Source organism: Cervus canadensis, chromosome X (genome assembly GCF_019320065.1).
Source record: "Cervus canadensis isolate Bull #8, Minnesota chromosome X, ASM1932006v1, whole genome shotgun sequence".
Classification (NCBI taxonomy): Eukaryota; Metazoa; Chordata; class Mammalia; order Artiodactyla; family Cervidae; genus Cervus; species Cervus canadensis.
In genome coordinates, this window is record NC_057419.1 from 56159395 (window position 1) to 56172508 (window position 13114).

General features: G+C 37.0%; 1 protein-coding gene across 10 annotated transcripts in view; it reads right to left on the reverse strand.

Moving 5' to 3' along the window:
* Positions 1–13114, reverse strand: part of ARHGEF9 (Cdc42 guanine nucleotide exchange factor 9) — a 246637-nt gene that overhangs the window by 87942 nt on the left and 145581 nt on the right. For all 10 annotated transcript variants that reach the window (XM_043457945.1, XM_043457947.1, XM_043457946.1 and 7 more), the window contains one exon: positions 8670–8849. In XM_043457945.1, the coding sequence (XP_043313880.1) occupies positions 8670–8849 (180 nt within the window). The remainder of the gene's footprint in view (positions 1–8669; positions 8850–13114) is intronic.

Below are 13114 nucleotides of genomic sequence, written 5' to 3' on the forward strand. Positions count from 1 at the left end.
AAGAATACACAGAACTATACAACAAAAAGTCTTAATGATTTGGATAACCACTGTGGAATGGTCACTCACCTACAGTCAGACATCCTGGAATGTGAAGTCAAGTGGGCCTAAGGAAGCATCACTACAAACAAAGCTAGTGAAGGTGATGAAATTCCAGCTAAGCTATTTCAAATTCTAAAAGATGATGCTGTTAAAGTGCTGCACTTAATATGTCAGCAAACTTGGAAAACTCAACAGTGGCCACAGGACTGAAAAAGATCAATTTTCATTCCAATCCAAAAGAAGGTCAATGCCAAAGAATGTTCAAACTACTGAACAATAGTGCTCATTTCACATGCTAGGAAGGTAATGCTCAAAATCCTAGCTAGACTTCAGTGATATGTAAACTAGAATTTCCAGATGTACAAGTTGGATTTACAAAAGGCAGAAGAACCAGAGATCAAATTGCCAACATTCACTGGATCACAGAGAAAGCAAGGGAATGTAGAAAAACATCAACTTCTGCTTCATTGACTATGCTAAAGTCTTTGAATGTGTGGATCACAACAAACTGTCAAAAATTCTTAAAGAGATGGGAATACCAGACCACCTTATCTGTCTCCTGAGAAGGCTGTATGCAGGTAAAAAAGCAACAGTTAGAACCAGACATGGAACAATGGACTGGTTCAAAATTGACAAAGGAATACATCAAGGCTGTATACTGTCACCCTGTTTATTTAACTTAGATGCAGAGTACACCATGTGAAGCACCAGGATGGATGAAACATAAGCTGGAATCAAGATTGCTGGGAGAAATATCAATAACCCCAGATATGCAGATGACACTACCCTAATGGCAGAATGTTCAGAGGAACTTAAGAGCCTCTTGATAAAGGTGAAAGAGGAATATGAAAAGGCTGGTTTAAAACTCAACATTCAAGACACTAAGATCATGGCATCTGGTCCCATCATCTCATGGCAAATAGAAGGGGAAAGACTGGAAGCAGTGAGAGATTTTATTTTCTTGGGGTCCAAAATAACTGTGGATGATGACTGCAGCCATGAAATTAAGAGACGCTTGTTCCTTGGAAGGAAAGCTGTGACAAACCTAGACAGCATAAAAAGCAGAGATATCACTTTGCTGAAAAAGGTCTGTATACTCAAAGCTATGGTTTTTCCAGTAGCTATGTACCATTGTGAGGTTTGGACCATAAACAAGGCTTAAGTGAAGTCGCTCAGTTGTGTCCGACTCTTTGCGACCCCATGGACTGTAGCCTACCAGGTTCCTCCTTCCATGGGATTTTCTAGGCAGGAATATTGGAGTGGGTTGCCATTTCCTTCTCCAGGAGATCTTCCCAACCCAGGGATTGAGCCCAGGTCCCCCGCGTTGTAGGCAGACGCTTTACTGTCTGAGCCACCAGGGAAGTCATAAAGAAGGCTTAGAACCAAAGAATTAATGCTTTCTAATTGTGTTGATGGAGAAGACTCTTGAGAGTCCTTTGGACAGCAAGGAGTTCAAACCAGTCAATCCTAAAGGAAATAAACTCTGAATATTCAATAGGAGGGCTGATGGTTAAGCTGAAGCTCCAATACACTGGCCATATGATGTTAAAATCTGATTTCATCAGAAAAGCCCCTGATGCTGGGAAAGATTGAAAGCAGGAAGAGAAGATGGCAACAGAGGTTAAGACGGTTGGATGGCATCACTGATTCAATGCACATGGACTTGGCAAACCCCAGGAGACAGTAAGGAACAGGGAAGCCTGGTGTGCTACAGTCCCTGGGGTCACAAAAAGTTAACACAACTTAGTGACTGAACAGCAAAAACAACAACAACAATACAGGCCCTAGATCAAGGAATAATTTTGATGTTTAAGTCTTAGCATTAAGAAATAAAATCTTTAAGGCTATAGCTGACATAGATTCCTCTGATAGATCTAGACAAAGAAAATTGAAAACCTGGAAAAGATTCACATTCTACATGCCTTTAAGAACATTTGTGGTTTATGGTAAGAGGTCAAAATAATCAGTGTTAATAGGATCTTGGAAGAAGTTAATTCCAACACTCATGGATAACTGAAAATTTTAAGACTTCAGTGGAGGAAGTAATTTCAGATGTGGTAGAAATAGCAAGACAACTAGAATTAGGAGTGGAGGTTGAGGATGTGACTGAATTGCTGCAATCTCATGATAAAACTTTAATGGATGAAGTGTTGCTTCTTATTGATGAGCAAATAAAGTTGTTTCTGAAGATGGAATCTACTCCTTATGAAGAAGCTGTGAAGACAGTTGAAATGACAACAAAGGATTTAGAATATTACATAAGCTCAGTTGCTAAAACAGTGGCAGGGTTTGAGAGAGTTTCCATTTTCAAAGAAATTCTATCATGAGTAAAGTACTGTCAATCACCATTGCATGCTACAGAGAAATTATTCATGAAAGGAAGAGTCAATTGATGCAGCAAAACTCATTGTTTTAATTTAAGAAATTGCCACAGCTACCCCAGCCTTCAGCAATCAACACCTTGATCAGTCAGCAGCTATCAACATATTGAGGTAAGACTCTCCACCAGCAAAGGATTATGACTTGCTGAAGGCTCAGATAATAGTTAGGATGTTTTATCAATAAAGTGTTTTTAAGTAAGGCATATATTGTTTTTTAGACATAATGCTCTTACACACTTAATAGACAATAATATAAAGTAAACATAACTTTTACATGCACTGGGAAACCAAAAAAAAATTTTGTGGCTCACTTTACTGTGGTGGTATGAAAACAAATTGACATATCTGAGGTATGCTTGTATGGGTACCCTTTGTAGTGTTCTTATTTTTTAATATAATTTTATTTATTTATTTATTTTTGGCTGTTCTGGGTCTTCATTACTGTGTGTGGATTGTTCTTATTTTTTAAACTTTTCTGTAAGCTTGACATTATTTCTAAGTGTTACAAAAACCTCTACAATTTTTTGTATCCACTGTTCAGTACTCATTCAAAAAATAACCTGGTGTACAAGAACATAATAAATGAGTAAAACCTAAGAGAAATAAAAATATAACTGATAAAGAGTTTTTATACATGGGCTTAAAATTATTATTAAAAAATAAATAGGCAAGCCATACAGATCAAAAGAAGTCAGAAAATGCAAATCTGATAAAGAACTTGCATCCACTGTATAAAAAATACTGTAACTTAATAATAAAAAGTCAAACAACCTACTTTTAAAAATCAGGGAAAATAGTATGCTGAAAGGATAACACACCATGATTAGGAGGGACTTATCTCAATCCAATTCATCATGATAAAAAAATTAAAGGAGAAAATCCATATTACGTCAATAAGCATTTGATAAAATACATTTACTACATTTACACTAGAAGTCATCAGCAAACCAGGATTAGAAAAAAGCTTTCCCATGTGATAAAGAGTGACCATGAGAAACTTTAAAGCTAATATCATTCTCAATGGTAAAATATTGAATCTTTGCCCCTAAAAATCAGGTATAAGTAAAAAGATGCTTGCTCTTATCACTAACACTATACTACAGATCCTAGCTAGTTCAATAAGACAAGAAAAGAAAATAGGGGGTACACAGATTTAAGAAAAAGAAATAAAACTGCTGTCTTTATTTAGAAATCATGTGATTGTGTATGTATAAAATTCTAAGGAATCTACAAAAAAAAAAAAACAACAACAACCCTCAACCCAATTAATGAATTTAGTAACACATCAGGATTCATCAATACAGTTGGCCCTCCATAGTGGCAGTTTCTCAATCTGTGGATTCAACCAACTGCAGATGGAAAATATTCAGAAAAAAGTTCCAGAAAGTTCCAAAAGGCAAAACTTGAATTTTCTGCATGCCAGTAACTAAATAGCATTTGCATTGTATTTACAGCCATTTATATAGTATTTTGGAGAAGGCAATGGCTACCCATTCCAGTACTCTTGCCTGGAAAACCCCATGGACAGAGGAGACTGGTAGGCTGCAGTCCATGGGGTCAGGAAGAGTTGGACATGACTGAGTGACTTCACTTCCACTTTTATCCATTGGAGAAGGAAATGCAACCCACTCCAGTGTTCTTGCCTGGAGAATCCCAGGGATGGCGGAACCTGGTGGGCTGTCGTCTGGGTCAAACAGAGTCGGACACGACTGAAGTGACTTAGCAGCAGCAGCAGCAGCATATAGTATTTATATTGTATTAAGTATCATAAATAAACTAGAGATGATTTAAAGTATATGGGAGTATATATTATACCTTTTGTATATGGGACTTGGGCGTCTGTGGATTTTGTTATCTGCACGGTGTCCTGGAACCAATCCCCTGCAATACTGGGGGACAGCTGTATAAAAAATCAATTGTATTTCTATATCATCACAACAAACTACAGGAGATTGAGATAAAAATGCAATTTATAAAGTAGCAAAAATTAACTACTTGGAAATCAATTTTTAAAAATAAGATCAAGACCTATACAAATGAAAACTATAAACAATGCTGGGAGATTTAATGTAATCCTAATTAAATTGCTAGAAGAGTTCTTTTTGGTTGGTGTGTTTCTTGCTTTTTGGTAGAACTAAGCAAGCTGATTCTTTCCCCCCTAGTTTTATCCAGAAATAACTGATATACATCACTGTATAAGTTTAAGGTGTACAGCAAGATGACTTGATTTATGTATATTGTGAAATGATAATCACAATGTTTATTTAACTTCCATCATCTCATATAGATACAATAAAGAGAAAAAAAATTCTTATTGTGATAAGATAAATGTATATAGAAACACCTAGATGGGTGGGTTGGGGAGGGAGATGGGAGGGAGGTTCAAAAGGGAGGGGATATATGTATATCTATGGCTGATTCATGTTGAGGTTTGACAGAACACATTAAAATTCTGTACCAATTATCCTTCAATAAAAAATAAATTAAAAAATCATCTAAAATAATTTTGAAAAAAAAGTGAATACGAAGGAGTTTACCTGCTTTCAAGACTTGCTATGAAGCTAGATTATTCAAGATGATGTGAGAAAAAAATTTTAGCTATGTATGGTGATGGATGTTAACTAGATTTATTGTGGCAATAATTTCATAACATATACAAATATTAAATTATCATTCTGTACACCTGAAACTGATATAATGCTATATGAGAATTATATCTCAACTTAAACAATAAGAAAACATAGTGTGGTATTACTATATAAATAGTCACATAGATCACTGGAACAGAATAGTTTTCTTAAAGATAGAACTACACATATATGATCAACTGAATTTTGACAAAGGTGCCCAGGTAATTCAATGAGGAAATTAACAAGATTTTTCAACAAAGGTGCTGGAATGGATTTTTTGATTTATTGATATGGAAACAAATTAACAAGTTTACCTTGATCCCTTCTTCACACTGTACATAAAAAGTTACCTCAAAAATTATCATAAGCCTAAATATAAATATTAAAGCTACATAATATCTATAAGAAAACAGGATAAAAACTTCGTGACTTTGTATTAGGCAAAGATCTCTTAAATAAGAAGAAGAAAACATGAACCATGAAAAATGATTAATTGAATTGACAAAAATAAAGTTTTATGCCTTTTCAAAGACAATGCTAAGAAAATGAAAGACTAAGCCACAGACTGAGAAAACCTTTGAAAATCACATATATGACCAAGGACTTGCAAACAGAATACAGAAATAACTCTTAAAACTAAATAATATGAAAACAGACAACCCACTTAGTAAACAAGGCCAAAAGACAAGGACGCTTCATCAGAGATTTTATGCAGATGGCAAATAAGCACATTTAAAAATGCTCAATATCATTAGCAAATGAAAAAATAAACTACAATAAAATGCCACTACATACATATTAGAATGGCTAAAATTAAAAATACTGATAATATCAAGTGCTGACAACCGTGTGGAAAAACTACAACTCTTATGGATTAGAGTGAGAATGCAAAATGATATAGCAACTTTGGAAAACAGTTTGGCAGTATCTTATAAAATTAAATAAGCACCTACAATGCAACCCAGTAATTCCAAACATGGAAGTAACCTAGTAAACAACCCAGATGTCCTGGAATGAACTAGTGAATGAGTGGTATATCCACACAAGAGAATATCACTAAACAATAAAAAAATAAACTACTAATATATGCAAGAATATGGATGGATATCAAAGAAATTAAGTTAAAGAAATTCAACATAAAATATCATTATGGTATGATTCTATTTATGTGACATTCTAGAAAAAGCAAACTTATGGTAACAGAAAGCAGATCAGTGTTTGCCAAGAGCCAGAGTGGGAGCAAAGTTTGATAACAAAGGAAAAACATTAGAATTTGATGAAATGATAGAAATGTTCCATAATCTTGATTATGTGTGGTAGTTACACAACTACATGCGTTTGTTAAAACCCATTGAAATAAACATTTGGTGAATCTTATTGCTTGTAAATTATACCTAAACAAAGATGATAAAATATGAAATCCTAAAAAAAAAAGAAACCTTAGAACTGAATTTGAAAAGGGTAAACGATCTAATATTTTTAAAAACATGAATTAACACATAAAGAAGGATCAGTTCAGTTCAGTTCAGTTCAGTCTCTCAGTCATATCCGACTCTTTGCGACCCCATGGACTGCAGCATTAAATGAACTGCAGCAGTATTATGGACTGCAGTCCCATGAACTGCAGCATTATTAAAGAAGGATAACACACCATGATGAGCTAGCATCTATCCCAGCAATGCAATGCTCATTTAAGATATGAAAATTATTTAATCTAAATCACCATGTTAACAGATTACAGGGTAAAAGCATAAGATCATTTCAATAGATTAGTGGTTCATTTGCCAACATCTGGAGACATTTTCAGTTGTCACAACTGGAGGTGTTGCTACTGACCTCCAGTAGATAGAAAATGCTTAATAGGTATGCTGTTAAGCACTCTACAAGGCACAGGGTAGACTCTAATTGAGATTCACTATTCCACATTCTACTTCCCTAACTCAATATTACATTTATGATATTCACACACATTGCTACTGGGTACACACATATAGTCTTGTTATTTCTTAGTAGATATTAATCCAGAGTAAGCATCCCCCATATGTTTCACATCCATGTCCTGGTGATAAATACGTAAGCTGCATCTAACCACTCGATGACACACAACACTGCCATGCTATCAACAGCCTTGTAAATGTTCTCTTTCTCATGGACCTCTGAGAATTCCTCTGGGATATATTCTCACAAATAAAACCAGTAAGTTGTAAACATGCTTAACTTGATAAATACTACTCAGGTGTTTTATGGAATGACTGAATCAGTTTAAAGCTGTTTAAAAAAAAAAGGACTTAACATATCAGGCCTGAGACTGCTATCCCTAAAAAGGCCTACTTGAAAGGTTAGCCCTTGGCTGGCATCTTGGAATTTGGATCTTAAGAGGGTTCTCACCATTCCCTGACAAGAATGGCTCACTGTGCCTAAACTATTTGTATGAACATTGTGGTTTATGCTGAACACCTGCTTTCATTCTGTGAGTCTGGAATTTTGGTACACACTAGGCAGAGAGTGCCTACATGACCAGACTCCCATAGACATCTTGGGCACTGAGTCCTTAATAATTTTCCCTAGTGGACAACATTTCACATGCGCTGTCACAACTCATTGTAAATGGAATTAATTATACCCTGTGTAACTCCACTGGGAGAGGACTCTGAAAATTTATACCTGGTTTCCTTCAGACTTTTTCCCTTATACCTTTTCCTTTTGCTGATGTTGCTATGTATCCTTTAGTTGTATTAAATCATAGCCATGAGTATGACTATATGCTGAGTCCTGGGATTTCCAGCAAATCACTGAACGTAGGGGTTGCCTGAGAGCTATCCCCTCAACATAAATTCCAACAGTCAAAGTAGAAAAACTTGTAAGAAGACTTACTTTCAGCTGCATACTTCCATGTGTCATTTGAATTTTATACCACATGAATGTGTTATCTTTATAAAAATAAATACTTTATAAAAAGGGGGAGAAAAGTTGTCAAAACTAGGTTACCTGTGAATAAGACCCAAAGGATATTAGAGAACCATAGAAGTATAAAGTGAAACCTTCTTAAATCCACGTGAAGAAGCCCAAAGAATGTAAGGAACTTACCCAGTTACCGAGACAGTCATTATATTTATGGCTTGCATCCTCAATTCCCTGTTTCTAGTGCTCCTTTCTCTTAAGTCATGCGGCCCCTTTTCCAACACAAGTCACTTCCCCTACCATAGTGTTTTCTCCTAAATGCCTTGCAGGGGTCCACCTTCATGGTGACCATAGTCTTTCCTATTTCTCAGACTCCTGGAATATGTGAATATGTTCAGAGTCCCTCCAAAAATGTTGGGTCCCATGGAAACTGAGCCCAATAGGAACAGAAAAGAGAGGCTGAAGAAAAATCCTACTGGTAACTATCTGGAAGGAAAGAAAAAGTGAGGGGAACAGTAAAGAAAACGAGTCCTTGGCCAAGTCATCGTATCTTTCCAAGTTCTCATACTGTAGCAAGGGGGTGAACATCAAGGTCAGAGAGGAATCCATCCACTACTGTGGGACAAAGCAGCTGAGCAGAACCAGATAGCTCAGAGACCCCTTGCATGGATTCCAAACGTCTCTCAAAACCCTCCCCAAAGGGGAAGATGCTTACGTGCTCCAGGAAGCAGGGTCCTATCTCGCTGAGATGGGGGTCATCATTGTTGTACTGTTTTTCCAGGTCTCTTACAAAGCCCATCTGAAACCTGTAGATGTCTTCAATGTTCCCAAAGATCACCTTCAGTTGCTCATCACTGAACATGTCTCTTCTCTTCCGGCATTGCTTCAGGTAGCCCTGCAGACAAAGTAAAAGTCCAGGATGAGGATGCCCTTCATTCCTTGAGGGTTTTACCACTTCTTAAGCATTTGGGAGCCTTATTTCAGTTCCATGATGTAAACAGGAAATAATCATTTCCATTTTTCATACAAGAAAATTGGGGTTTGGAGAAGGAAGTCACTCGATCAGTGAATAATTAGGAAAGCTGGATCTTAAGCAAAGGTCTCCAGAGAGCAAAGATTCCAGAGCATAGAGCTTTGCCCACCATTCTCTATGACAAGGACCCCCAAAAGTGATAGGACTCTTTCTCAGAATCTGGTTAAGCACAAATAAGTTCACTCGCTTTAGTAGCTATTGGGTTAGCTGAATTGATTCACAACTCTAATGTTCTATTTCTTGTAGGACCAGTCCAAAAACTCTGGTAGGAAAACTCCCCAAAAAGGAACAGACAAAACCAAACCATTCTTAAAGTGAATGTCATAGTCATCTGAGGTAGCTGGTCAGGAGAGATTGTTTGGATGAACTTAGTGAGCAAGCCCACAGGTGCCCAGGCATGGTGTTTTCAACAGGGTAAGTGTTCAGGACACATTTGTGAATAAATGGATGAATTAATACAGCTAGCCACTGATGAAAAAGGAATCAATAAAAGAAATTATTAGTCTGATAAGAGAAATGAGATAACACAATCAGACTCAGAACACATTTTAAGTCAGGGCAAAGGAAACAAACACAGTTTTCCATTCTGAACCACCCAGTGTACATTTTTAACTAATAGTAATGGTCTTCATTAGAAATCATTAGCACATAAAAATGTTCCTGGTGAGAATAAATTATGCCCACTTGCTTTCATCTAAAAGCTAAATGTGATTTTCATAACACCTGTTTAGCCCCTAATGAGGAGCATTATGGTGAATGACTTATCACTTCTGGCCCTGTCTAACTCCATTTTGTTTCCTCTAACACAGTTTGCAATGAAGGCATCTAGGCTACTCCAGGAAGATTCTCATCCCTGGTTTCAATGCCGTTTACCAACTCCTACCAAAATCTCACTTCTCTTTTATCTTCTTACCCTCCAATTCAGCCATTAATGAGTAAGTGTCTTCTAACAATTTGCAAATTAATAGTTTGTGCCTGTGTTGACATTTATTTAATTAATGGCTTATGCCCTCCCTGACTACTATGCTCAAGATGTCCTACATTCATTTATATCCAATTCCTGACCAAGAGGAAGACACTCTCTACCCCCAGAATATCCTTTTAGCTTCACTCTCTTTGCTAAAGTAGGTTCCCAAATTCTGCTTCCCTCAAAAACTTTCTCTCACTAATAGGAAGAGAGGTAATAAATTCCTGAAGGTTTCTCTCTGCCTAATATGTAATTCCTAGTTTCCTTACCTCTATTTTCTTCCCTTCTCTCCCTGCTCTCTCTTTTTAACTCTTAACACCTTTGGAAGTGTCTTAGCTACAGTAGAGCAAGATAATCAGTGAGCATATCATCTGGCAGGAACTTTTCCATCTTGACATTAGGCAAGGGACAGAGACCTACTCACCCCTGCTCCCACTTTTTCACGCTAAAGTAGGCTTATGAGTATAACAAATGGAAAAAAAAATGGTAACAATGTTACATTAGCATGTTACTTCTGGGTTAGTAGTAAGTACTAGTGAGTGACAGGAAACAGAAGTCAGCCTGGACAGCTCATTCATCCCCTCGAGAAGCCAGCTCATGAAATACTTAATAGTTTTGTTTACTGCTGCCATTTGAAAGATCTCAGGGAAGTGACAAATTACCATCAAATCCTTAAAAGTGCAGCAAGGATGCTATATCTTAACATGAGTATGGAATACATCAGAAATGGGGAAAAAAGGAAAAAGTGGGGTCTGAAAAAGAAAGAGACAGAGGTGTCAGAATGGCTTCCTAATTCCCCCAATATGCTATCCATTACCTTTGTCAAGGATACCATTTTCTTTATATTACATTATACAGAAAGGGAATGTGCTGTAACAAGGGAATATAAAGTTATATATTAGGAGAAATGTAACTACCCATAGGATGGTAGGGCCCTAGAGTATACTGTCAACTGTTTTTCTTTAAAGCTAATGCTAGATATAAATAAATATATTATGGTGCATTTAGCTTAATGGAATATCACACAGCCATTAAAGTCAGAAAGACTATCTTGTAACATGAGATGTGTTTGTGGAATAATGTAAAGAAGTAGAATACAAAATGGTATCACTGTATCTTTATGATTAAAAATAAGAAAAAGTCCTTGCCAGAGAATATAAAGAAAATACAGCCTTGAGAAGATTGCCTTGAACACAATATCCAATGTCTTCTTAAATTCTCCAGCCTTAGTGTTTAAGACACATGACTTGCTGAAGGGATTAAAAATAATAGATAGAAACTGCTCTTATTGGGCTTCCCAGGTGACTCTAGAGGTAAAGAACCTGTCTATCAATGCAGGAGACATAAGAGACGTGGGTTCAATCCCTGAGTTGGGAAGATCTCCTGGAGGAGGGCATGGCAACCCACTCCAGTATTCTTGCCTGGAGAATCCCATGGACAGAGGAGCTTGATGGGCTATAGTCCATAGGGTCACAAAGACTTGGACATGACTGAAGCAACTTAGCACACACATGTCCTTATGAAGGAAATTTAAAAAAGGACATAAGGATATGGGAGTAGCCAAAGAACCCTTAAATGTCATCCTTAACCCCTATTTCACCCAACTGCCTAGGCTTCTGAGGGGAGAAAGGCCAGGAGAGTTGACTAGTTCTCTGGAGTCTTGATTTTATTTTTCACTCCCTTCTTTGGCTGACTTAGTGACTTTATCAAATTTTCCACAAAAATAATGAACAGGGCTTAGATTAGGGGTCAGTCAATCTTTGTTTCTTCTCATCCACTCATTTTTAAGAACGTATAAGTTTAAGATGAGTTGGTAGTAGAATATGACTTAAAAAAAAAAAAACTAATGCCATTTTAAGTTAGGGATAAAAGGGAAACAGACTGAGAAGGTAGAATGAGAGAAGTAATGGAAAGGCAATCACACTACTGCAGGGGAGCATCATTTAATTCTGAGCCCTGTTTTCAGAGAAACATGAAGAAAAGGATACAGAGCCAGAGGGAAATAGACAGGGCAGAGAGGGGTCTGAAAAGCAACACCATGAAGAATGGTGGAATGTCAGGGTTGTTTGTCCTAGAGAAAAGTTGCAGAGGACCTCTGAAGGCTTTTCACAGGGCAAAGGGAGCAGAAGGGGTCTATGGATCTTACTGTAAAGCATGCTTCGAACACCTTCTAGCTCCATCTGAATGGTAACAGAGAATAAGGTGGTATGGTAGTAGGTGTGAACTAACTGAAACAAAAGTTTCTGAGAGCCTCACCTCTCCTAGGAGTAAAGTGAGCATGCATGTGAAGGCAGTATTGTGGGAGTTATCAAATCAATCACAATCAACATGAATTAGCCCAGCCATTGCCATGGTAATAGGCAAAGAAGGTAGACTATTAATTTTACTGTTTCTAAACCCTAAGGGTTGATCTAAAAGTCTAAATCGAATACACTGAGCTAGAATCAGTGCCTTATATGAGATATAAATCAAAATCATGACCTCCAGAGAAGATTCCAAAAGACTTGAGGGAAATAAGATGAATCAAAGAACCTCTGGATCAACTATGGTTTTAAAAAACACTTAGGGAAAGGCCTGTGCAAACCTGGACCACGGTGATTCCATCTATAAAATGTATATATCAGAAAAGATTTCCAGGGCCTCATTCAGCTCCAACTCTCTACAGATATCATACACTGTTTTGCCTGGAAGCCTGACAAGAGACTTGATATATGTCTTGAAAATAATTTCTATATAATTAGGGAACAATAACCATGGTTGCCCTGTTCACAGCCTGTATCTCTAGAACTTTTCTTCTTTCACTTTTTTTGTCCATGAAGTCTTTTTTCAGATTAAACGAAGCCATTAAAAAATAAGAGGATGACAGGAAGAAGATATTTGCAACTTGGAAAACTGCTAAGGGATTAATATCTGGAATATACCAGGAACTCCTATAAATCAGCAAAAAAAAAAAAAAATGAGAAACTACAGGAAATGGGCAAAGGATAGGAACAGGGCCTCGAGTGTCCAGGTGGTATGGATAGGTAGGGCCTAGAGCAGCCAGAAAACCCTGGGCTGGTCACTACAGGCCAATGAGCTGCCTCATCCTTTTAGTTTAGTATGCTATACAAATATTATTGTTTATTACAATGTGTTATTTTCTACATATACACCAAGATAC